The 27,284-nt window shown below is 37.6% G+C and overlaps 2 protein-coding genes across 7 annotated transcripts; both read left to right on the forward strand.

Annotated features, from left to right (window-relative positions):
- Positions 1-563: 563 nt before the first annotated feature.
- LOC103703956 (mitochondrial import inner membrane translocase subunit PAM16 like 2-like) lies at positions 564-9,569 on the forward strand. The gene is made up of 4 exons (XM_008787047.5): positions 564-812; positions 3,047-3,134; positions 8,965-9,095; positions 9,225-9,569. Exons 1-4 carry the CDS (start codon positions 810-812, stop codon positions 9,345-9,347), a joined length of 345 nt encoding a protein of 114 aa, XP_008785269.1. The 5' UTR covers positions 564-809; the 3' UTR covers positions 9,348-9,569.
- Positions 9,563-27,141, forward strand: LOC103703957 (uncharacterized). Of its 6 annotated transcripts, none has more exons than XR_015988357.2 (15): positions 9,563-12,058; positions 12,258-12,335; positions 12,437-12,492; positions 15,294-15,413; positions 15,534-15,604; positions 15,818-15,911; positions 16,104-16,316; positions 20,421-20,675; positions 20,827-20,935; positions 23,471-23,661; positions 25,692-25,759; positions 26,116-26,185; positions 26,281-26,355; positions 26,448-26,539; positions 26,635-27,141. XR_015988357.2 is itself a non-coding variant. In XM_039126454.3 (15 exons), exons 2-15 carry the CDS (start codon positions 11,750-11,752, stop codon positions 26,714-26,716), a joined length of 1,692 nt encoding a protein of 563 aa, XP_038982382.1. In that variant the 5' UTR covers positions 11,004-11,517; positions 11,633-11,749; the 3' UTR covers positions 26,717-27,141. The 6 variants fall into 6 exon arrangements, 4 of the variants coding, with proteins under 4 accessions (XP_088580269.1, XP_088580270.1, XP_038982382.1 ...); XR_015988358.2 differs by having other exon boundaries at positions 20,424-20,675; XM_039126454.3 differs by lacking the exon at positions 23,471-23,661 and having other exon boundaries at positions 11,004-11,517; positions 11,633-12,058.
- Positions 27,142-27,284: the final 143 nt, after the last annotated feature.

Below are 27,284 nucleotides of genomic sequence, written 5' to 3' on the forward strand. Positions count from 1 at the left end.
AACGATTATTCTATAACTAATTGATCATCAATGTTAAAGCTATATTTCACCGTAGAAGTCGGAGAGAGGATGAGATTGAGAATCCATTTACAACAATAGCCGTTAATAATAGTCATTATCTACCGAAATGTGTTCCTACTTAAATTGAGATTATCATTTTGGATCATGATAATATATACATAGCTACGTGCTACTTATATTAGTCATAACCAATAAAAAACCTAGCAAATTATTACATTTGCAACTAAAGTTTTCTGTGACATCATGATTCCATTACAATGGCGTCAACAGTTATTATTTGCCTGTGCTTGCCTGGATTCGAATTATTTGAAAATAAACTAATAAACGAGTTTAAATTTAAAAAATATCAGGTGAATTACGTATGCAGCAAATCAAGGCAGCTATGCCGGTAGCATAACAACCGTTGTAATAGAGTAATGACCAGATAACGGTCACTGGTTACATTACCGTTAAGCATACGTCAAGTATAACGGACTCCTGTAAAACCATTACAACGGCCGTTATCTAAAAGCTTGGCTCATGTGGGTGAGAATCTTGTTTCTGGAACCTTCATCTTCCCCAGACCAGGAACCACCATAATAGGAACTGCCTTCATTGATCCTCCTAAAATCTCGTGGTCTTTTCTATTTCCTTGGCCCCAAGAAACTCACCGGCATCGACCCCAATTTGGCGAGCGACCTCCGAGAACCTCAGCGACTCCTCTGCCCCTAGGGGATTCCCTCGCTCCCTCTCGGCTCTTGGTCAACAGAGAAGAGCTCCTTCCATCGATTTCCAAGAATCCAGAGACGATGGTCAGTTATTTCACTCGATTACTCCTTTAAATCCTTCTTCGTTTTTTCTGTTATTCGTTTTCTGTGATTTGATTTGATGGATGTGGAATCTTTTCTTTGGGTTTTACCATGGGCTTTGGCAAGGCATTTGGTCCCAAATCTTGATAGGTCATTCTCTGATCCATTAAGCCGGTCCCATATGGATGGCGCGAGTCTTGATGATCAAAGTCGGTGCTTTTATCTTTTCGTGGTTATTGGTGGCGCTTCTTGCTTATTAGCAATTGTTCAAATAGATGAAGTCCAGATCTTGCTCTCATACCCTTTATTGCCTTTTTATTTGACAAATACTTTTGATAAAAGAATGCCTTTTTGAAACCATTGAGTTGATACATAAATGCGGAATCTCGTTTAGGGATGTCGAATTTGGGTAATCAGGTCTTTGGAACCGATGATGAGATGTAGCATTTCCATGGCCGAGAAGTTCTCTGAATGTATAAACATACTATTAGGAAGAATGCGCTGAGTATCTATGCAATGCCCTTGGGTTACTATTAAAATATCAGTGTTTGACATATTAATTTTAACGAACAAGATGTTTGTGCAGCTTTTTGTTGATCTGCAGAAAAATCAATTCATATAAAAATGCCTGATTCAGGCAATAATGTGTTAAAGATTGGCAGTGTGATGATTTACTTGCACTAAGTATTGATGTGATACCCTTAGATTTTAGTAGCTGGCATTATTCACTCAGGGTGGCGCATCTGCTTTGAAATTTCCTTGGAAACTCATCGCTGCACCCCCTTCTCAAGCATTTCCTATTAAAATTTTTTTATATGAGAGTTTGGTTCCCTATATGTGCGCTCCTGCATCAGCAGCTGCTTCTGGTAACTAAACCTCAGACTAGTGTCCTAGTATTAGGAAGCCTCGCTATCATGTCTGCAAGCATTGTAGAAATAGGGGGTAAAATATCTCCATTGATAACATGTAACTTAGGAGGAGATCATGACAAGTAAAGAGAAACATCTGTCTGTTCGCATGATATGGTTTTTCTGGTTTCCTACCTTGTCATCTCTACCTTCAAATGGCCATCTAGCTTGTGTGCAGGCGTCTATCTTGCCTTGTTGCCTTTACGCATTGAGGATTGATGTTGGGTTCAAAGGCAGCTGCAGAAAGTTCTTCAAATTTATTGACAAACTTTCATCCATCAAACTAGTCTTATATAGATTGGATAAGGCTTGTTAAAGTGGAAAATCAACCTTCTTCAACATAAAGATCCAGTACTTTGACTTAGTGTTCACCAATAATTCTGGCAACGGTGTTTGTGTTGTTGCAAACCTGAAACAACATAAAGGAGATAAGGCTAACGTCATTGATCCCCATTGTTGCTCTAATAAATTGTGTTTCCCTATATTTTTGTGATAGTTTTGCAAGAATTATATTTTAAAGTTCTGTATTAGGCTTAGGCTTTTCTTTGTGTATGTCAGCACTCACTAAGGCTACAACTGGACACCAGATAGTTAACATGACTTTATTTCTCCCTTCTCCATGAAATAAAATCAACTGGATTAGGCTGCTTCTTGGGGCATTGTCCACTTAAGTTTAACGTGCTATTTTGAGCTCTAATTTGGCTGGTTAAACTGCTAACCCAGCCCAAGCCATCACCTAACCTGCATCCAAACAGGGCCTAAGCTTATAGTGGTAAATAACAAATCAACTAAAAACTTCACCTATTAAAGTCGCATACATATTAGACTCGTTTTCTCCCTGTAAACTTAATATGGATGATGAATTCATAATTACATAGGCGAAACTTGAAATATATAGTGTTTACGGATTTGTCAACTTTTGGTTCTCTTTTTTGGCCTATTTGAAAGTAGATTATTGTCAACATATTCCATGTGTGGCACGGGGATGTAATGCGACATTTTATAATCTTTCTTCTTTTTATACTTGATTTATAAATATTTACACAGATAAATTTTGACAAGTGAGAGCGTAACAGGATAAAGTTGATTGTTTCAAAGGAGCACAATCTTTGCCTTCAGTAATTCATGTCATATTTTGTATTCTGCTTTAGTAGAATATTGGTCATATCTTTGTTTTATTTTGTGAAACATGTCCTTCGCAGTAGAAAATTCGTGTTCCTGTTTCCTGTAATAGATAACTTGTTTTTTATTAGGTTGAACTATTTTGCATCACATCCTATTGAGAGTAATTCTTTCTTTTGTTTTCTTCTGTTTTTATTGTCTAACTAGGCTGCAAAACTTCTTGCCAACTTAATTATAATGGGTTCTGGAATATTGGGAAGGGCTGTATTGCAAGCGTATCGCAAAGCAATTGAGAGTAAGTTTGTTTTTTCCTCCTCTTCTCCATGCTTTTGGATATTTGTAGTTTATGCTATCATCATTCTTCTTATTTTAGTATAAATAAAGAAAGTAAATACATACCTTTTCAATTTATTGGTTCTAGGTATATATTAAAAAAGAAAGCACTTTTTCAAATACTCTGAGCCAGTTTGTGTGATTGAACACAATAGTAATTGACAAGTATATATACATTTTTTAAGTCTCATTATAACTTTGTAATCATGATTTTTAAGCCTATATCTCATATATCAGAAGTTAGCTTCATATATCCTTATATCACCTTTGTATTCTTCAAACTTTGCAATCTATATCATCTCAAACCATGACATATAAATTCTTGCAGCATTCTTTTAGGTTTTCTTTGGTCTTTCTCATCATCTTTTTGAGCTTGGCTGCAAAGCCAACCCCTCTTTTTTTTTCATGCAGAAATCTTTTGCTTGATTGCATATGTCAAACCAGCAAATGGTTTCTGGTCTCAATTATTTATTTTGGTGTGACTTGTTTGTAATTCTTCTTTTCGGTGGATGGTACTAGAGATCATCATCTCTGGTGAATCTCTTTGTTTTAGCTCTCATTGATTTGGAGATCTAGTCTCTAGGCCTGTCTTGGCCCATTTTCAGTCCTTTACCTCACCGTTACTCATCTTATCTTATCCTTTCTCTTCCTCATAACTATGGCTGCCCTTCATGTTCTTCTTGCTCCTACCTTCCCCTCTTTTTTACTCTTGAAGCCCCACTTTATTTTGTATGGACGGACCATATAGGTTTTTGCTCAGATTTGCATGATCTTAATCATAACCCGCTCTTAAACCCATTTCCTTTGTCCTATTTGTCAGCCACTCAAAAACCCCCTATCTTCTCTTTTTAGCCTTTTCTCGGTCACTTCTATTTTGTTGGCTTTTTTGTTTTATCTTCTTTTGAGCCCTTTTTCTCTTTAGAGAGCTTTGCTTGGAGTTCATCTTTTGGATATTACCTATGAGTCAGCCTATGTGTTATGCATTTGCTATTCTCTTATCCATTTCATCATGCCTATCTATATTTGCAAATTGCTAACAACTATTTGGTACTAACTTCATTACATGTACATTCAAACTGGGTATATTGATTACCTTGGATTGCCTCATTACTCATTAGGTTTGCATCATTTCACAATTGTATACTTTAATGCTGAATAAATCATGAATATGGTCCCAAGTAATAAATGCCCAAGTTTCCTTCGGTAACTTTTAGGTGAATTAATTTTTCATGAGCATGTGATTTGGATCGTAAGCGTTATTTTAGCCTCCAACAAATGATTGTTTTGCATTTTTTTGGGTGTTTTGGGGTGGGGGGGGGGGGGGGGGGGTGGCACGATCTTGAATAAGCACTCATACAAATGATATATGGATCCTTCCCAGTAGCCTTGTTGCCCTTGTAGATTGTAGATTTGACACTTTAAACAGAACCCCCATGCTTTCCCTTCCGTCATGATGATGTCAAGTTACCTATCTTGTGTGTGGCTCCATGTGAAGACACTTTATGCAATGGTGTTAGTTAGTGATGTGGCAACAAGCCAAAATGGTTGATGAACTTTACCCTCTTACCACCTGGGGGTTGGTGCTATAGGGAAGTGATGATGCTTATCCCATACCCAGCACTCTCAACACAGGCTCATGATACATGCGAAATTATGGGTCAGGTGATGCAGCAGGCATGGGTGAAGGGGTGATTTGATTGCCAGAATTACAATTCGAAAAATGGCACACAAATAGAAGCAAAGTAGAAGATTTTTTCCTTCGGCGAAGAAAATTTTCTTAAAGAAATTTTTATTAACTCAAAAGACAGCCTCATACAATACATTAGATGCATATATAGGACATGACCACTAACCTTAACTCAGGCACATAACTTGTATCCATGCACTTCATATTAGCTTGGAATTCGCTCCAAGCAATATAACCATTCTTACTGTATCATGTCAATCCCACAAGCCTCTAACCTTAACTCAGGCATTAAATCCGATACAGAATCATATTTGAAATAGGATTCAATAATAAGAAAATATGCTAGAATTATTTTACTATAAATATAGAAATTTGGCTAAAATTTGATGTCATCTCCAATAGAAAATCCATAGAAAAATCCGGTGAAAACTTCCAAATCAAATCAAATATTTGCATGTTAAAGTCTTCATCTGTAAATCGGCTGGCTTTTGCGAAGCTTGGTATGGGCCAGCTGGTTATAATACTTGCTGATTGCACCATGCACTGCATCATCGGTCCATATGCTGTCGTGTTAGTTAGGTCCAGATGTAGCATGTGCCCACCTCTTGGTTGTAGGACTTGACCACTAGTATCCACTACTCCCTACCCCTATGGCCAATGAGAAGGTGTCCTAGCATATAGCTTGTGACTAGTAGTTGCACATGGACAGCATCCTTCCTATGTTTATGTAAATATAGGAAAAAAAAAAGATCCCGACGAGGGCATAAGGGGCATGATGACTTGACGTCATCCTCACCTTCCTCCGGCTTATCACCGGCATAGCGTCTTTATTATGGTCGTTTCATTCTGTCCCCGGTTAGTTAGCGAGCTCCTAACTAACCTAGCGAACGGAACACGGAATTCCACATGATTGCAAAATGGGATCCAACTGAAAGCAAATGCAAGCACAGCCTACAAGTTCATATTTGATGCATTCTAGGGTAAAACCAAGTAGGTTATCAGGCAAACATATAACAATAATGCATACCAACAAACACTAGACAATATATAGGTTGAGCCCATAAGTCTGAAAAAAAAGTACTTATCAGCAATCTCATGAGTACTTTTGAGTATGTAGTTAACCTCCCAAAACTTTATAACAAATCCAAATTTCTACCAAAGTTTTGTAGGGTAACTAATCCCACATAATGCCATGGGGTTTTTCAATATCATAGCCTAATATTTCACAAAGCATGCATGTAATGGTGCAACGATTTAGAACTATCAACCATGAAGTTAGGCCCTTGTGTAAATGTATCTGAACACAAAAGAACTAACAATTATGCAAGCTCCATCTTTTTTAGAGTAACCAGGCAGATCTCAGATTAGGCTTTATCATATAAGCAAGAAACCATTTTAATTACAACACAAGGAACTACCATGATCCGGGGCAGCTAATAACCTAATGCCTAAGCTAGAGAGCACAAATAATTTAAAATTGTAGATGTTCAATCTGTGCCACAATAACATGAATATCACCCATGGACTTTATTTTAGATGGAATTATCCATTTTAATTGCAAAAGGAGGCACAATCATTTTAGAAGGGAGCAAATAAGCTCAAGCAAAGTAATCAAAACACAAAAACATCTCATGCATCTATAGATTTGGATTAGACATCCATTTTGGAAAAAATTAACCATTCTAATCATCAGAAAGAGCCACAACCATGATATAGTGCAGCAAAAATGCATAAATGTGGCCAGTAACCATGATACTTTGTTTGAGAGGAATGCTCAGCATGGGAGCTTCTACCTTCAGTCAAAGGTTCACAGGGATAAAGAATGTTTAGAAGCTATCTACCAACAGAACAGTCCGGCAAATTCTTGAGATCCAAGTACCTGTCTACTGGTCTGAAAGCAGCTTTTGCTGTTCTAGTTCTATACACTAGTTTTTCCCCATATTATTTCTGAAATTATAGCTTGTATATATACAAATGTTCTCATATCTCAAGATGCTTTAGCGTAACTTGCCAGTTGATGTAAAGTTGCTTAATTGCAAAAGGAGGCACAATCATTTTAGAAGGGAGCAAATAAGCTCAAGCAAAGTAATCAAAACACAAAAACATCTCAATATTTTCCATCTTCCATTATTTTCACATGCATCTATAGATTTGGATTAGACGTCCATTTTGGAAAAAATTAACCATTATAATCATCAGAAAGAGCCACAACCATGATATAGTGCAGCAAAAATGCATAAATGTGGCCGGTAACCAATACATATTCCAAAGAATGTAATTTTTCACTGAAAAAACTTTGTAAATCTAGCTCTGCAAGCGCAAAACCTTCAATAGATGCAAGCATCCATGATAAGATCCATATAGAATAGCTGCAATATTTTCCGAGATCAAATTGTTCGGACTAAAAACCCAGCATAGAATCCATATATCTCCATATATGAGATCAACCACCTCATAATAGGGTGTAGGGTATGCATGCTGGAGAGTAAGGAGGTGGCTTAGCTGGGCTAGTGGATGTCTCAAGGTGTTGCTCCTTGGGAAGGAACTGTCACCGGAGTAGATGACTATGAAGACAGAGTAGAGGATGACCACAAAGGAGGCCTAAGCGAATAGCCCATGCTAGATTTCTAACCAGTAGCAGCTTACCGACCCTATGGTGCTCACCAGAGCATGGATGATGGGAGGAGATGCCATGCAAGAAGAAGAGAGATAGGAGGAGAGGAAGGCGGTGAGGAGAAGGTGAAGATATAAGCCCACCTGAACCTCCCATACCCAATAATGATAGCTGATGGCAAAAGCATAATTATGTGGAATAGGATTCCGTCCAGTTCCGCATCACAAATCTAACCCAATTGGTGGAATAGTTTTATGCCATGAGATGGGAAGATGGCCCCCCTCCCGCTGCATTACTCTATTCTGGGGGTTCTAGAAGAGTGTTTGTTATAATAAGTGGGGGATGGTGAGGGGTATCCTTCACTTATTCAGCATTACTCAATTCCGGGGGGGTCAAGAAGAGTGTTTGGCACGATAAGTGGGGGATGCCAGGGGATATCTCCCACTTATTCTACATCCAAATACTACCTAGAAGATAAGTTTGTTTTCAACATCTTTCATGGAGTCAACATCTTTGGACTTAGCAAAAACCTCTTGTTCACGTATCATTGCCGCATTGTCATGCAAAACTCTAGTTTATATTTGTTTTATTCATTTAACTTGGAAGTTTTTGTTGGCTCCTTAGTTCCTTTCATTATCTTACTTGTTTTGAATAATTTTGTGGTGTGTTGTGCTATAAATGTGTCCATATTGGATTATTTGTTCTTATGTCTTTAAGACTTGGCACTTGCTAATTCCATGCTTTTATGGTGGCTTTTTAGTTTATCAACTTTTGCTACTTTTTGATTCTATGGACGTAGCTCTTGTTTTAAGTTAGAAAACTTTTCCTTACGAAGGAATCATAGCTTTGAAGTAGTATTTAAATTCCAATCCAAGGTATTTGGATGGAACTAGTGCAATCCCATGTTCCAGCTTCGATGATTTGGTGAAACCAATGAACCTTTCTATGCCTTTGGCAAGGCATCAAGTGCTCTCTCTCTCTCCCTCCCTTTATGTATATTTATGCATTGTAACCATGCAAGTATGTATACAAGGTTTTAAATCTCATGGGACTGGGTTGTCGTGGTTTTTCCGTGGAATGGAATGTGTTGCTGTCCCCGTTTCGCCCTGACACTTGGAATGGGGGATATCCCAGGATGTGTTAATATGGATGCTGGGACAACGACGGTCCCTTCCCGATGCTTGGTCTTGGCATCCTAGGATTTGAAACCATATATATATATATTTATATATATATGAAAGCTCCCAATCTACTTCCTAAGGAAAGTAATTCACAGAGTACTCACTGAGTTATTATTTATATGATTAATTATTTTCTGATCTGCATTCTTTCACTTTGTCATATTCTAGCTCTGTGACACTAAAATTATGGATACATCCTCTGGGATGGTCAGAGGGAACAAATTTTACTTTAAACCGAGTTATCTACCTTCTAAATTTAAGCCCAAGAATACATATATGTCCTACATAACTTATATTCCTGTTTCTGTAGATGCCAACAAAACTGGTGTTGCACAAGAAACCATTAATAATATTCGCAGAGCAAGCCGAGCTATGACTGAACAGGAAGCCAGGCAGATCCTAGGAATCCCTGAGCATGCAACATGGGAAGAAGTCATGCAGGTTCTTCCACCCTCTTAAAGATTTTCTTCCCCATTTGTTGTAATTAGCCATGAGTTTTGTATGCTATTTATGCAGTGTATATAATTGTTTTACGGACTCGATAACAGTAGCTTAATGTTATACGTGCAGAAGTATGATACTTTGTTTGAGAGGAATGCTCAGCATGGGAGCTTCTACCTTCAGTCAAAGGTTCACAGGGCTAAAGAATGTTTAGAAGCTATCTACCAACAGAACAGTCCGGCAAATTCTTGAGATCCAAGTACCTGTCTACTAGTCTGAAAGCAGCTTTTGCTGTTCTGGTTCTATACAGTAGTTTTTACCCATATTATTTCTGAAATTGTAGCTTGTATATATACAAATGTTCTCATATCTCAAGATGCTTTAGCGTAACTTGCCAATTGATGTAAAGTTGATAAAAGAAGAGCAAATTCCTATGGAGTAAGATTAATAAATCGATTAAAAATTCAAGGAGTAGAGCTTGTGTTGTTTTCTTCTACCTTCTCCACCCCACAAACTTCCTCTCTGATCATCATTTTGTTATTCCTCCTTCAAAGGTCAGTCTTCCATAACCTAGTAACATGCAGGACCCAAAACTTTAATCCATTACACCCGGAAGACTGTTTCTAACAGGTTCAACTATATCAAAGTACTGCCACCAATCACGCACCATTCGATTCAGCAGGAATATGGTAGCAGGATTGGTGTCACATATGAGTTTGGTAGTGTCAGCTGGACTCTGCTTATTGCTCAGCCAATCACTGACTTCTATGTCTGCAGATAAATTGATAAGGCCAACGGTAGATGATCTATATCTTAATACATACAAAATTAGAGAGTTCCTATTCAGGTTGGTTGCTATACACTGCAAGTGGAGTGTTTTCCCCATCGAATCAGTTAGGGCCGCCAAGCGTTCTTGTTTTCTTTTTCTCTTCTTTTCTTCCCCACCGCCATCTCTCAGAAAGCGGCCGTTGTTAATTCTGTAGCATTTCATGTTCGAAATAGAAGTTATTTGATTTTTGCCTTCTTGGTCCAGGCTGTGCGGTCACCTAATTTTATTGTTATTGGTCTCTAGAACTAGCTGCAAAGAAGTGCTATCTGTGCTTCTTTCTGTAGCTTGAATTACCTAATTCTCATTTATCCTTTGTTCTCTTCTCTTGATTTCTTGAGAATAAAAAATGCCAACAAAATAAGTTGCATTTACTCGAGCAACCACACTTCCATTAAGGGCTCATTGAATTTGCTTTTTATTATTCTTTTGGCCATCATGATCTGATTCAAGAATTACATATCTGTATCTAGTCAAAGTAGGGATTCTTCGGTCACTTCAGGGCCTTGTTTTTCATCATTGCTTTTATATATGACCACAAGATCATCGCGATGAAAAAGTTCCATGGGCTCTACGTGTTCACTTTTTTGGGAAGCATCATCCCAGTTCGTTGAATTAGAAACTTTCCTTGGCATTTTATCCTACCGGATTCCATCGAGCATATTAAAAAATATTTCTTGAGAAACTAAACTTTAGCAAATACGAACAGGATACTTCATATCTTATTTGATCCATATCTCTACTTGATCTAAATATAAATTTGATTTCTGAATGGTGAGAGATTCAAATACAAAATAGATCTGTACTTAAAATATAAAATTGATGTACAACTTCCGACTAGTCGAGTCCGATGCCCGGATCCTACTAGACTTGATAGCATCCTTATGGGTGAATCATTTTTGTTGGACATGTTGGAAAATTCAAAAACATTTCAGTTTTTTTCAAGATCGCGACAAAATCTTGGCTGATACAACAATAAGATTACCAATTACTTAAGACACTCAATTTGAAGTCTATTGATTAAAAATATCATTTTCAAGGAAGCTACAAGGTTATGGGGAAATATTCATCCAATCATCGGCACAATCCTCATCAAATGACCCAAACGAAATTCGCTGTGCAAAATTTTCTGATATAAATAAATTCCTCGTAATAAGGATTTACCAGACGCTAGTGATAACATCTCTTCTGCTCTTAGTTTGTATTCGCGAATTATTAGGGTTGTAAAGAAACATCCGGGAAGCCATGCGGTGCATCTTTTTCGGACCAAATCATACCGAAAAGCTTGTTATCTAATTTCCTCTTGGTATCTATATTTGCTCCTGCACCGCGAACCCAATTCTAGGGTTCCGGCATCAATCGGAAACTGTGAGTACGTGGAGACCTCCAGCTCAATTTGGATCCAATCACCCGAATCTGCCGGATCTGGGGAGATTAGAGCAACAAGGCGTTTCCCAAGGAGTAAGGCCCTGCTTTGTGTTCACAAATTTCATTCGCTTCTCTCAATCCGAAGCTCAACAAGGTTACGTCTCGATCCATTTCACCCAGTTCTGAGGTTAGGGTTCATTCGCTTCTCTCAATCCGAAGCTCAACAAGGTTACGTCTCGATCCATTTCACCCAGTTCTGAGATTAGGGTTTGGAGGCGATGCGCTCTCCACGTAGAAGTTGATGCATTTTTTTATATATTCTGAGAGGAATTCGGGTTTTCAGATTCTCGCATTTAAACTGGAGTTCCCTTGAAAAGATTGAATCTTGTGGCGATTTTTGTCGTTAATTGGGGATATCTGCTGAGACGAGGCATAAAGATTTGATCTTGGGGCTTGAGAGATGTACCAGCGTGGGGACGTAGGTGCCACGCGGGGTGGGATGGCGACGGACAGCGGAGATGTGGTGGTGACGCTCGATCAGGTGCCGAGGTGGAGCGATGCGGACCAGCGAGCCTACGGCGGTGGGGATCCTTCGTCGCCCTTCTCCTACTTTTCGGATCCTCTCACTTCGTCTTCGGGAGCTGAGACCGTGGGTAATGGGGTGGTCTCGAGGTTTCCCGTGGATCATGAAATCAATTCGAAGATATATCTGTGGCGTGGGAACCCGTGGAATCTTGAGGTTGATGCTGTTGTGAATTCCACTAATGAGGTGAGCACTTCTAAGGATTGAAAAAGCATCGGGTCATGTTCCTATGTACTCTGAATTCATCTAGGGTTGGCTCTGACTAAAACCAGTTTTAAAATTCTATATAGTTTATCAATTTCCGCTTATCAATTTTCCAAAATATGGAGGGTATAATGCTTTCAGTTGGATTCAAGACTTAGTTGTTATTTGAATTGCTTGGTAGAGCCTGGAAGAAGCACATAGCAGCCCTGGTTTGCATGCCGCTGCTGGACCTGGTCTTGCAGAAGAATGCGCTACATTGGTCAGTTCGGGATACTGTAGCAAAATTCTAATCAGCTCAACTGATCTTGGCTTCTTTTGAATGGAGAATTGACAGTGATCAGATTTCTGTATTCCTTGCAGGGTGGATGTCGAACTGGAATGGCAAAAGTGACCAATGCATATGATCTCCCTGCTAGGTTGGTGTCTGCAGTCCCGCAACAATAGTACTCATTATGCAAAAGTTGTCAAGCCGTCATAGTCAATAGATAGGATAAAATCATTTTTTATGGAGGTCAGCATGATTTTCTAAATTCAGCTGCTTGTTTATTTAAGTATTAATGCACTTCCATCACTATAATCATCCTTGTTATCCACTTAACATGGTAATAAATTCTAATGGACTTTGTCTCTACAAAGATGCTCATGAAAACATCACTCTCGAGCATAAATGCTAAAAATCAGAAGCTATAGCTGGACCTGGTGCAGATTTGGGTGCGCACAAGCATGGCTCTTAATAAAAATAAAGTAAACGCTTAAGAAGTGGAAGGGAGGGGATTTCTGGAGATACTGTGAAGTGAATATGATATCCAAGTCTGAAATTTCCAGCTGCTAGGTCTGAAAGACTTGATATTGCTTGAGCTCAATATCTTCCGGTTATATTTTTCTTTAGTAACTTTGGTTCCCAAACTGGCCATAATCTTATATCTCCTAATCTACAACGAGGTTGACCTACAAGTCCTATTCAACAAACATATTCCGCCATGATTGCCTCTTTGCAACTAACCACAACGCTACCTCCCATCCGTTCCAAGCTTGGTCATCTCTCCTAGCCAGGTAATTAAATATGATAGGTTTGCGTCCCATGAATTCTACGTTGAATGGTTTGGCGCAAGATGTTGAGCAATATTGCATGTAGTGTTTATTGGACCATCAAAAAGTTATTGTATTGACAGTTTTCTTTTTTTTTCAAAAAATGTCACTCTACACGGAAACTTATCATCAAAAAGTTATTGCATTAATAATTTTATTTTTAAAAAAACATTGCTCTTCATGGAAACCTATTAAAAGAAATCAAAATGGGTCTAAAAAAATGATTTCTTACCCGAAAAGAGAATGCTTTCTACTCCTATCAGGGCTCTCATCTTACTAGTAGTTTCCCTAGGAGTATTTTTTTGAGCATACTTTGGTTCAGCAAATGACTTTTTGATCAAACTGAGGTTGTATTTTAATTCAACACTATGAATTTTTAAGATGGATACATCGTGCATCATAAACAACCAATTTGAGGACTTTGAACACATTTGGAGGTTTATGATGCAGGCCGGAAACACTTGACCCTATGATTATTCGATTCTAGACCCTTCTACAACAATTTTCACGATTTAAGGCCTCAAAGGGTGGGTAAACATTGCCAAACATCCTCAAAACTGAAGAGAGTCATGGATGCATAGAAAACCATGTTGGAATAAGATCGAGGGCCAAGCTTGCACCTTTTATTATCGCAAGTCTCTTGGATGGCCTCCCTAAGGCTCGATGAAGCAAAGACACAAAGGTAATACTTGACTCACAAGTGTCCAATAAGCTTAAGCTTTGGTCAACTTGCAGCCTAGTGCACATTAATCCTAAAGATAGCATTATCACAATCGGCACAAGTTGAATTTCGGGCTCAAACTATTTTGAAGATGTTTGGCATCGAGTTAGCTTTTCAACGCATCTTGAATCATCTTCATCAGAGATTGGATGAGGAAGTTATGGGCACTTTATTGATAACCTGTCATATTCGTGTTGCTGACGAAGTTCAACTTAATTACTATGCCACTTTGTAGCCTTGTTGAATTAAGAATGATTTTTCTAATTTTTTGTCAACTTTTCTTGTTTTTCTCTTCTAGAAACACTTGTTAATCGGTTTACAAGACCTAAAAATGGGATTTCTATGGGTCTTGGAGACCTATCTTGCAAATACTCTTATGTACTCAATTTTAATCATTGAAGAATTAATAAAGCTTCTTCTTTATTGGCTGCACTATGGTGTTCTCTTTCTGCATGATGGACTTTGCAAGACCCTGGTGGACTCGGGGGAATAGTGATGGCTAGTTGGTAGAGTTCTTAGTCATAGAGTATGTCAAAGGTGTAAGTTGGTGGAATCCTTGGCGATGATGAGACCCTTCTGGTAGTGAGGCAAGAAGCTACTAGTCATCCCTTTTCTAGTTTTTTTTTGTCCTTGGCATCTAGATCCTTTAACCTTTAGATTTTAAGAGTAATTATTGCATTTAAAATTTTAGGCCTAGATTTATTTCTATACCATAGCTTGTTTGGGTCTTCCGCTTGGTAACTTTGAAGCTTGCATTATGCCCTCTACATCGATTTACCATAAAAATATGTCCTCAAACATTATAAACTAAAACTTAAGATTTCTTCACAAGTCCAATGAGATATAGGACCCACCTTATACCACTGCTCTAGTTCTAGCCTAACCCAACTTCTAGTTGAAATAGTTTCGGTTATATCCACAAATTGCCCCATTCCCATTCTATTCCTTTCTCTCGCTAACAAGGCATTGCATGGAACAGTGTGTAAGGCATCTCATGTGGCCAATTCAAGTAAAAATGATGCCCCTAAAATATCTTAAATAACACATGATTCCCAATTTGTGTGATTTCTTCAGGTTATTTTTATTGATATATTATCAAATACTTAGTGCCAAGGATCGCAATCTCAGTACCAGATCCATATTGGTATCATGCTGGTATAGTGTCAATATGCTCGGTATGGGGTCGGTTCGGCATACCAAGACTCAGTATACCCTCCGTACCGAGTCTCGGTTTGGTACCGGTATAGTATGGCATGTCCGATATGGGATGGTATGCATCGATGTGGCGAACCTTGCTTAATATTGTTGGTCCTATGTATTTTTAGTTATTCTGGATATTATCCATTGTAATCTTGCTTTCTGGGTGCACACTAACTAGGTTAGCATTTGTTCAACTTTATCTTTCAGAAAGGTTATTCATACCGTTGGTCCTAAGTATGCTGTCAAGTATCATACTGCTGCCGAGAATGCACTTAGCCATTGCTATCGTTCTTGCTTGGAGCTTCTGATTGAGAGTGGTTTTCGAAGGTGCCGTGTGATGAATGCTTTAAATGTTTAAATGCTTTAAACTCTGGATATTTTAGAGGCTTAGCCTGTACCTTTTTCTAATAGATGAAACTAACTATAGGCCATGACACCCTTATGCAGCATTGCCACAGGCTGTATATATACAGAGGGGAAGAACTATCCTCGCGAGCCAGCTGCACATGTTGCAATAAGTGAGTAATGCAAGATGCTTTAACATTGGGGTTTCAGCTTTTTATCATGAACATGCTGCCTTTTTGTACTTATTTAACCTAATCTCTATTCGTGGATATCCACAGACCTGCTCATGCTCAATGTGGTGCGGCATTCTGCATATGCTTTTATTACATCTTCTTCTTTGCCATTTTATTTTTATTGATGTTAGTTGTCTTCTGAGAATGGGTTAGGGACTGTCAGGCGGTTTCTGGAGAAGCAGAAGGATAAAATAACTGCAGTTGTTTTTTGTACTACCACATCATCTGATACAGAAATATATAAAAGGTACCTGCTTCTCCATGCCTAGTATATGAAAAAGAAATATGGCATCTAGAGAAGGTTCCAAGAGAAGTTTCTACACTGTGATCTGCCTCGTATGCCATAACTAGTCTTTTTCTCTGGAAGTCTCTAATATCATGTGACAATATACTTGGTTTGTTTCATTAGTTTCCATTCTGATATCCGTTCATTATGCAGATTACTTCCACTTTACTTCCCTAGGGATGAGCATGAAGAAGAGATTGCAGTGTCTAAGCTTCCAGCAGATGTAGGGGATGAGAATGGTGAGACAGTAATAGATGAACGAAAGATCAGAATAAAACCATTGCCTGCAGTGTCAGTGTCTGTTCCGAAACCTTTAGCATCCCCAGTTGCTTCTCCTGTTGCTGATGTTGGACTGACAGCGAGACGGTGAGTACCAAGTCTGATTCATTTTTGGTAGCTTACAAGATGGTTAGTTCCAAAAATCTTTCATTTAGTTTTTTTCTGGTAGCTATTTTGGTGTGCTAACCTTAAGTCAGTTTCCAACTCTCTGATCTAAAAGACAGGCCTCAGCATGATCCCCAGGACCATGACAATAGTGCAAGGAACTCAATCCATTCTTAGTTGTTCTTTTCAATTCGAAAACTTGAGAGATGTATTCCAGCCGCTTCCTATTATATAGCATTATCTCAGTGAACTATTTTCATATGCTCAAGATTGCTCTGCATTGATATTAATCTTATTTATAAAGCATAACTTTCATTTAGGAAGCAAACCAGAAAACATTAGAAAACTATGGATATGACGAGAAAGTGCAGAGGATCCTCAAGGAGCTCTGCTTTTAGGAATCCGTCAAAATATACAATACGAAAACAAATTACTGATTACTTGGGCATCGTCTCACCATTGCAATAAATCATTTTTTTGCAATAGTTTTCCCTTCCTCAATGCCTGAAAGTCAAATTCAAACCACCCATTCCATTATTTGTACATAATGAGCTTTAGAAAGTGATACACGTTTGCAAAGTCCTGTACTATTTCTCAGCAACTTATGGATACCAAAATTATCTTCTGTGCTTGAGTCTGATCACAAATAAGTATCACCATTGCCTGTTGCTTACCTACTTGTAGGATTGGTGGATTGAGAGATCCTGACCCATATGCTGAATGAATATCGGAAAAGTGTCAAAAGATGACTTGTCAGGTTGTGAGGTTGTGCGAGAGGGGCAAGGGGTTTGATTTGGCTAAAGGCGATAGAAATGAAACCTAAATTTTTGCTACTTTTCAACTTTGTGAGGAGATAAATTACTTGAAAGTGGATTTCTGTTCGGGAGGACAAGAGGAGCATAGAAGGAAGCGCTGTTGGTTGATGGTTTTGCCGAGTTATAATTAGATTCTGGGTAGTTGGAAGGGTTATAAAGTTATAATTGTGATGAGATATTTGATGATCCTGAATCGAAGGTGGATTAAATGAATTACATGGTTAAAACATGTCTTCAAGCCAAGTGTTTGTAAAAAAGGATAATCGTCGTATAAGACAGGAAATTTTTTGTGCAAATGGAAATGGATCTTGTGAATTGAAGTCTCCGATATTGGGAATAAGGAGGCGGTTCCTAAGGTTCTTCTCCTTTAGTAATAAAGTGATAATAGAAATATGTGACAGGAAAAAGGAGTTCATTGTCTTATCTAATGCGATACTGCAAGACTTATTAGGAGTGTCCAGTTACGCAATAGGTGATGCATCACTTGCCCCTATCATAATTTAATGGAACTTGACAATATCAACCAAGACTGTGATTTAAATTTTCATCTTATGTATTTCAATTTTTGATTTCATAGCTCAGAAAACAGTAGTAATCAAGGTTAGCAGTCTTGCTACTAGAGTATATACCATTTGGAGACCGATATGATATCAGTATGATACATAAAAAAAAAAAATCCTTTTTTTTTTGTTTTCAAGGTTTTTAAGGTTCCTTTATTTTGTTTTAAGAGGAAAATAAGGTTTTCTGTGTTCGTTTATGATGTCTGGATGTAATATACTTTAATTTTTTATATTACATGCTTAAAGAATAGTGTGATTATATAATACATGTTAAATTAAGTATAACATTGAAAATGTTAAATACTTATATTAAGAATTTGGAAATACAATGTACATGCATATGTTCAATTCCAAGTAGATACACATCTGTGTTACATTTTGCGAGCCCTGAGACTCGACTCCAACCTTGTTATTGTACTCACCCTTCAACTCTCTCCCTCTCTTTATCCTCTTTTATGTTGCCTACAAGTGGAACATAGAGAAAAAAGGGTTTGGTGACCTTTTCTTTCCCAATTATTGAGGGGGAGCGGTTACTCGGGCAGTCAGGCTTGAATGAGGCCCTTATTGGCTGAACTGTTTGGAACCGCTTGGTTCTGAGCGGTTCGGCCCGATTAGGACCTCTTCAGGCCTATCATACCGAGACCATCAACCATCCTAGTTCATGGTTGATACGATACAATGCCGACAAAACTAGGCAGTTCGGCCATGGCTAAATCAAAGCTAGTAGTAACACTTGATTCACAAGGGATGATGCTCAATTTTTGATTTCTTCATCTATTTAATGCCAAACCTAACTGAAAATAGCTAATGGAGGCCAATGCAAGGGTTGGTTGTGCACAGTTTAATTTCTTTACAAGGGTTAATGGACATATATTGGTTTGACAAGGGTTTATGTGAAAGATGATAGTTTACAAAGGTGCAGTGAAAAAGTCTTACATATACGTACAGTTGCGTTATGAACTTATGATGTTTCAAGCCTATGCATTTAAGCAGATCGTTCGTGCCAAGAATGTAGTATGAAAAGTCACCATGCATTGTGCTGACATGGCTCAATTTTTGATTTCTTCATCTATTTAATGCCAAGCCTAACTGAAAATAGCTAATGGAGGCCAATGCAAGGGTTGGATGTGCACAGTTTAATTTCTTTACAAGGGTTAATGGACATATATTGGTTTGACAAGGGTTTATGTGAAAGATGATAGTTTACAAAGGTGCAGTGAAAAAGTCTTACATATACGTACAGTTGAGTTATGAACTTATGATGTTTCAAGCCTATGCATTTAAGCAGATCATTCATGCCAAGAATGTAGTATGAAAAGTTGCCATGCATTGTGCTGACATGGCTCAATTCATTATGGAAGCTTAGGCATCATATCCAATTTATTAAAATGTAATATTATCATAGCTTGAAAGTGCACAAGTTGAAAGACTACTGTAATTCAATGTTCTGACAAAATAGGGGGCAAATTATATTCTGTTTTTGATAAAAACTGACCCTTGAGTTTCTAACTAAAACATTATTGTACATTACCTATTGTACATATAAAATATCAATACATAATAGAATCCTGGAAATCAAATGAAGCCTTTAAATTATGACCATTCTATATATTGGTCTTGTTCAGTATGTTTTTGTACCAAACAATGCGCATATGGTGGAGCTAATTTGAAACTCTAGCAACTGTATCTGATTTTGCAAGTGAGAGTTGCATGAGATGGAGAATATTCTTGTCTTATATGCAAACTCATTTGTTAGTTGGTCAGCAATATGTGTTCAAACCTTTTCTCTTGAAGAATCTCACAGTAATTCCTCAAGTGTCCTTGTCTTTATATATAGAAAAAATATGACCTACATATCATGTTTTTTGTTATACAAATGTTACTAGTATCCAGGAAAAAACTGAAAGCAAGAAAGCTAATATGTAAAATAATTTCTATTAATGTTGGAACCAGTATGGAGGGTCTGAAAGACATTTATTATCTTGTTAGTTGGAGGCTTTCCCGGTGATATATTATTTGCAATAATTGAAAAGTTCTGTAATTTATTGTATGGATTAAGTTCTCAGTGTAGGAACAAGAAGCCACTTGGTGGGATAGAAACCATGAAGGTGGTTTCACTATTCTGTTAGTATAGCAAGGTAGGTATCTTTGCTTACTTGTCTGCTACTAAATTCCTAGTGTGATGTGTCAGTTTTATTTTTAGGGGTGGTTCACTCCTTGTTAGCTGGATGATTGGGCTATAAGGTTTCTCCCTGGTTAATTTTTGCTTCTGTAGACTAATGACCTTGAAGTGATGGAAAGTCTATATATGCCTTTGAAGATAGATATAAGCTGCTTGACTCTTGCTGCAGTTGATTATAACATAACTAGACTACAGGTATAAGTAAGTTGCTTTCGAGTTTTTTATCTGCATTTTGCTCTTGTATGTGTGCCAATGAGGTTGGTTAGGTCTGCTTCAGCACTCTCTGGCATATTTTCTTTTTAGTGTAATTTGTTGGAGAAGCAAGGAGACTAGTTTTAAGATAATGACCTTTTCAGTAAATTTGCTTTTTCTGCAATTAACAAAGGAAATACACTGAATTCTTCTTATTTTTTGGGGTTTTTTTTTGGGGGGGGGGGGGGGGTGGTGGTGGTGATGGGGCTGACTAGATTTGGATTCCTTACTGAATATATTACTGATGCTTAAAAGAACATTAATCAATCTATGTCAGCAGGAATTCTTTCAAGCTAGATTCATATCTGGATCCTGCATTTATGTCATTGATTAAGGACCCTGATCAGCGAAGCAGGGACCAGTGGGAAAAGGTGGCCCAAGCACAAAGTGGATTTAACTGTGCTAAGCTGCTGGGGTTTGGTGATCTAGGTGGCCCTCCATTATCTGCAGCTGAGGAGTACTCACTTCATTCCAGATATCTTTCTAAAGCAAATTCTCTTAATCTTTCAGAGATTGGTGAAATGAAAATTGTGTAAGTTTCTCTTTTCTATACTGGTTGTAAATGCGTATGCTAAAATTTATGTGTTTGCACAGTGAAACCTTCCATCCATAAGCTTGTATTCTGACTTAAGTTGGTTTCAGCCATTATCACATCTTTAGTAGTCTTTGCTTATTAATTTCAGCTATCGTGGTGGAGTAGACAGTGAGGGACGTCCTGTAATGGTTGTAGTAGGAGCTCACTTTCTTTTACGGTGTCTTGATTTGGAACGGTTTGTTCTCTATGTAGTGAAGGTATCAAATCATATGCTGAATCACATTATTTGCTTCTCTAGATCTGTTTTCTCTTATGTTTTGCACTTTAGATTGTTAATTTGCAATATACTTTTCCACAAAATACTCAGCAACATGATTTATGAAACTTCTCAAAGTGCTGATAATCCATAAATTTCATGCTTAAAATCAAAATAATTTATTCAAAGCTTTCTGCAACAAGTTGGTCCTTTTCATCTTCCTCATTCAGATGGCCTTGAAAATCATTCCTTCTTCAGTCGATACACATTGGGTGCTTGACTAATGCCATATGAATTACCCATTGATTCCATTACCATGTAAATCACAAAATTTCACCGTAGCAAAGGCTTAAGTAATCAGAGTGAGACTAGCACTTTATTATTGTTGGACACATAGCCATCTGCATAGGCTTTACTGGACCCAGCCCATTTGCCCCGAAAAAAGTAGGCTCCACCATTCACCTAAGTTGACCTGGCCACCTCCTTATGTGTATATGTCTGTTAGAAAAAGTAATAGTAGATAACCAAAATTTTAAATGGTAAAATCCTTCAAGAAAAGAACAAACCTTACCATGTCTCTGTCTATTGAAGCCATAGCTTCTCACATTAAAATGTTAAACTGTTTGGCAAACAAAGAATAAGAGTTACACAGATTATGACAATACCTAGTTTATTTTTTTTCCTCGACTGCTTATTTCTTGTACCCAGTACAACGAGTAGAATCTCATTTCACTGCTTCACAAAAGTGTGAGAGGTGGGGAGGGTAGAAGCACAGTTGGTTAGTCATTCATTGGGTTTTGTGGAATATCTCGCTGTAGTTTATTGTTGGCATACCATGGTGGTAAGTTTTTGTGGAAAGAGGGAAGGATGCCTGGACTGGCAATATATTGTGAGAAAGATTAGAGGTGTTGTGAATTAGATTTTAATATATTGTGGGTCTGCATACATGTAAAGGGATATTATACACGGGCTATGGTTAAGTAGGCCAGCTTAACCTAAATTTTTCTTGTAATTACTAGAACTTGACCTTTTATACTTCTGCATCAAGTTGCTTGGCCTAAAACCAGCACAATATAGAAGATGCATGACCAATGCCAGATTGTTTTTGTTAAGCTCTAGGTTTTGGAACCAATCACTAGCCATTCATTTATTAGGTTCGTGTTGGTTGGGTCCAATTTCAGCTTGACATGTAAAAAACTTAATTATCGGGTCTTGTCCAAGTTTAGTTTTTCAGACCCAACTTCCTGGGTTGATATATAAGGCCTGGGTTTGGGGAAGAAAAGGCTTACCAAATCCAGATATTGTGTTTGGTTATTTCAAAGTAGGTCAGTGTTTAACATAGTCAGGTCTACCAGACACTCTGGTATCCCACATAAATGCAAAGGTTATATGATTCATCTTCATGATTCATATTGAAAACTCAGTCATCTTATGTGATAAGTGCTAGCAATGTTTTGAAAGGTGATTGCGGTTTTCAAGGGGCCAAGGGACTGCATAACGTGCTTAGGCAAAATGTAGACGATGAAATTTTTGAATAAATAAAAACATTGATATGTATGAATTTAAACAAATCAAAATAAAATAAATAAAGATATTAAAAGAAGAAGATACAAATTAAAACACTTGCATTTACTCGAGTACTTATCCAAGTATGGCATGCATGTTAACTAGTAAAATGCAATTTTCACGACAAACCAGACAACTATATTAAGTGTTCATCAAAAAAAAGTTCAATAATTTAGGTGGGTTAATGCAACAAGAACCTATGCAAAGTTAATCCAACATCATTTTGAAAGTTTAACTAAATAAAGTATCTGGGCATTGGAGAATATGGTTAATAATCTGCCCACATCCCCACCAATACCATGACCATCCTGTGCAGTACCTGACTTTTGAAATTTCAGTCCAAACCTAACTTGCCTACGCTTAGCGAGCTTCTTAGGTGTCCGCTGGGCAGCAAGCCTGCACATATGGACCACCTAGATGGTTGAACCCTAGCCCACTGTAACCACCTAGACAGCCTATGCAACTGCTTTTCCGAACAACACATTGTAGGATATTATATTGCACAAGTAAATTTAGAATGTTAATGCATTTCTTTGAAATTTAGTTGTAACATGCATTGGCGGCATTTATTGTTTTTTGATGTGGGGACCCCTTTAGGGAGTTTGGTAGACCCTTGAAGAAATCTTACATAATGTAATTGCTCCAGCGGTTGTGAAAAGATGACATTTTGATGAGTTTGGTAGAACCCTTGGAGCAATCTTCCGTAATATAATTATCCTGACATTTGCAAAAATTGTACATTAGACAAATTTTTAGGGTGTCTGGTAATATAATTGTCTCGAGATTTGGTAAAATTGTGTAGTAGGCAAACTATTTTGAATAATTTCACTTGATTTACATCATGTTCGAGAAAAGTGAAGGGCTTACTGTGAGGGGTGAAAGTTTGATGTTAAATGGCTTTAAAGGCTGTTATCATTGGCTGTTTAATTTCAGCCCAGGAGAAATCTGATATGGTGTTTTACTTTGAAAGGGAATTGGATGGTTTGGTAGGAGATTTGATATAGATGGTGTTAAAGAATGAAGAAGGAAACAGGAGAAAAAGAAGAAAGAAAGAAGGCTTCAGCATATGATGTCTGGCAAGACACCCTTTCAGCTGATAAGCCAGGGCAACTACTATTGCTGAGAAAATGCAAAAAGCGCCCTTATGATCAAACTTACCCAGTTAAGTAAAATTTTTAAGGTTCAGCATGTTGGCACTTAAATTTTGGAAAAACAATCGAACATCATGGTCTAACTAATAAATCTTCAATATTATGGTTTCCTTGATTCTCCCTTTCGCTTCTTGCACCTTTTTGTAGTTTGAGCATATGTCAGATGAACTAGTCCTTCTCATGGGGAAAGATATGCAGGCTTTTTTGGGGGCTATCGAAGATTTATGTGTTTGAGCTGAACTTTGGAGTTTACAATGGGGTGAGAAATGCGTAAGGAGGTTCAGCTTGCCATCTAACACCATTACAGTGTAGAAATTCCATATAATAGTCAAAACCCTATGGAACAATGAGACTGAATGAAGAATATACTTTGAGGGGGTTCTCATTATGTCATAGTGTAATTCCAAATATGGGTTTTAGGTGGATGATAAAATTGGAGGAACAGAATTACTGATGGCTTGCTATCTGTTAATTTGTACCATTAATCCTTTGGGGAGGGATGATATTCATAGCAAACACAAATGTTGGTCAAGCAACATATGAGTCGACCATCTTGGGCCAATGAAATAAGATAATTACTTCTAATCAGGAAGTGCTCAAGCAGAGCAAGCCAAATACTGGTTCTAAGGCATGAGTCCTTCAGCTGTAGCAGCCCAGTAGGAACTGTACAAAATAAGCCAAATGGTCTATTTCAATTTGAAAAAGTGTGAATAGGTAACAGGAAATTGAAGACAAACCTTCAGCCCCACTAAATGACTTCTCTGTTTCGTTTATAATATTTGGAATTGCATTACAAACATTTTAACCTTCAATGGAACCTGTGAACATTTAGCTGAACTAAGGCTTTATTAAGAATGTCAAGATAGGCACTAATGAAATTAAAAAATGCATTAACTACTATGAGAAAAAAAGGATAAGTTGTGCACAATAACTTTCATGAACTGAGAAGATAACTGAATAAACTAAACAGTGGACTTCAAACCGATAAGGTGGTAGTTTGGCTGCAAGTTCCTGTGCTTAGCAGGCTGATTGCAAGGTAGCTGGTCTTGTGCTTAAATGGTCAAAGGTTGGACTAAAGGTGGAACATTAACATTTTGAATTATTAAATACAGCTGAAATATTCTCCTCTTTGTCAAAAAGACATCATTCTGAAATTCTTATTCTGGATATAACAAAAACAGCACATTAATTCTTCCAATTTATTAGATCATGATGGATGATTCACCTTGAGTTGATATTACCAAAAAAAAAAGTTTAGAACAATTAGTAGAAAATGGGTAAATTATCTCTATAATATTGTGTGTGGGGATTGATATCAGAAATTGTTTTTCAAAAACTTTACAATATTCAAATCTAAATGGATCTTGGAACAAAAATCAAAACCTTAGTAACTAGATTAACCATAGAATGTGCGATTGTATACCTTTCCATTCACACCCGAAGTTAGCAATCATCTCCACATGGTTGCACAAGGCAATGATTGATCACTTAAACCATTAATCTCAAAGTTGCGAACTTTCTTATCAGCCATACTAGCTGTGGCCCCAAGTTAAATTAGTTCATGTTTTACTGCTTTATCATGAACCGATGTTTAGAAGAGTTCTCAAGCACTAACTCTTGATGGTTACAGTTGTGATTCATCAGCATGCTTACATTTTTCAGGGCATTCTGGCTAGTTATGGCAAGGGGTTTTTATGGCAACTTTGTCACTAACAATAGCAATAAAATATTGTTCTAAGTACATTCGTTGGATATCGTCATTGCAAGAGGAGTCTAGTATTTGTTATGATTCCTTAGCACCCATACATTTTTCAGGGAGTCCTGGCTAATTAAAGTTGGGTGGGTTTTATGGCAACCACTAACAATGGGAATAACATATTGTTCTAATGTTTGTACATCTGGTGGATATCATCATTGCAAGAGGAATCTAGTATTTCTTTATCTTATGATGCTATCAAGATTATGCTGGAGTTCTTTGCTTGATTTGCATCGCCTGGTAATATCCATATGGGTTTAACTAACATTATATTCCATCTACAGGAGTTTGAGCCCCTGATCCAGAAGCCTTACACAATTGTTTATTTTCATTCTGCGGCAAACTTACAATTGTAAGTATGTTATGATTGATTGGAATCTCAAAAGAAGCAATCTTAAAATATCTTTTACGCTCAAAGGTCTGCATAGTTAAGTGCTCTGGCTCCTTTTTGTATCTTAAATTTGACCCCTCGACCAGTCTCCCTGAGGCTGGAGATCTTGGATTGTATCTACCGATTGTGGTCGCCAAGAGACAGACTTAACTGGTTTTCTGTTGCCCACAATTTGATGCAGAGTTTTGTCTTGATCAACTTATATTTTAGGTTGGATTTATGAATTTGCTTTGTAGGTTTTTAACTTCGTTTGGGAGGTAGTATTGTTTCTATTTCTTTGTTGAGTCTCGTTTGTGCTAATTATGTAAAATAAACAGGCAACCAGATCTAGGGTGGATGAAGCGTTTGCAGCAGATACTTGGTCGAAAACACCAGCGTAATCTACATGTTTGTACCAAGTTTGAGCTCAGTTTTTTTTTACCCCTCGGATTCATTAAGACCCATGGCCATGTTCAAAGTGATCATTCTCTCGGCATTTGCAGGCAATTTATGTTCTCCATCCAACCCTGGGTCTGAGGGCTGCACTCTTTTCTTTGCAGCTATTTGTTGATGGAGAAGTTCTCTCTCTCTCTCTCTCTCACACACACACACACACACATTGTATTGGTTGTTCAGCTGAATGCTTATATTTTTTAATCATTGTACATAGGTGTGGAAAAAGGTTGTATATGTTGATCAACTTTTGCAGCTGTTCAGATATGTGCCTCGTGAGCAGTTGACTATTCCTGACTTCGTGTTTCAGTGAGTGCACCATAACCTTTATGCTCTAATGAATTGATGCATGGAGAATTTGGTTATTGAATCGGTTTTCTTTTCTCTCTCTTTTTTTGTTGCAGACATGATCTTGAGGTGAATGGAGGAAAGGGTCTAATTGTTGATCCAAGAACAAAGTATATTTACCAAAGGCCCTCTGGATGACCTCCTGGTTTTCTTCAGTGTCTCGTTTGATCATTGTCCATGTAAAGGCAATTTCCCCGTCTCTTGAATCATCAAGTTTCGCAAGTTGGAATTCTTTGATTGTATTTTCCACAATGGGAAAGAATAGGAAATAAACGCTGTGCCCGGTTTACGTTAAAGACGGTGGCTTTCTTGCTGTTTGCAGCATGCTCTTTCTCTTGCTCGCAGGCAGGAATCTGTAGAAAGGGGAAAAAAGATTTGACAGGGGAAAAAAAATAGATGTATAGTTAGAATTTTCGATTTGTCGAGAAGCAGCAAATGTAAAACTTGACCTTTTCCTTTAATACAGTAGGGCAGATTTACATTGTCGTTTCCTTGTATCTTTGATGATTGTGAACTCGGTTAAAGGATTATTCTAAAAGAAAGAATGGAAATGTTTTTAGAAAGGAGGAAGGGGAGGGAGGATGTCTTGCATTTGGAACTTGGAATTCATTCTCTTGTTGGGTTGTAATTCTCTTGCAGGTCACCACAAAAATTCGGCTATTGGATCGACTCTAATTGAATAGAGCTAAATGCTAACAAGATGATC

This window comes from Phoenix dactylifera, chromosome 6 (assembly GCF_051530095.1).
Source record: "Phoenix dactylifera cultivar Ajwa chromosome 6, Ajwa_hap1_PhDact_Kaust_v1.1, whole genome shotgun sequence".
NCBI lineage: Eukaryota > Viridiplantae > Streptophyta > Magnoliopsida > Arecales > Arecaceae > Phoenix > Phoenix dactylifera.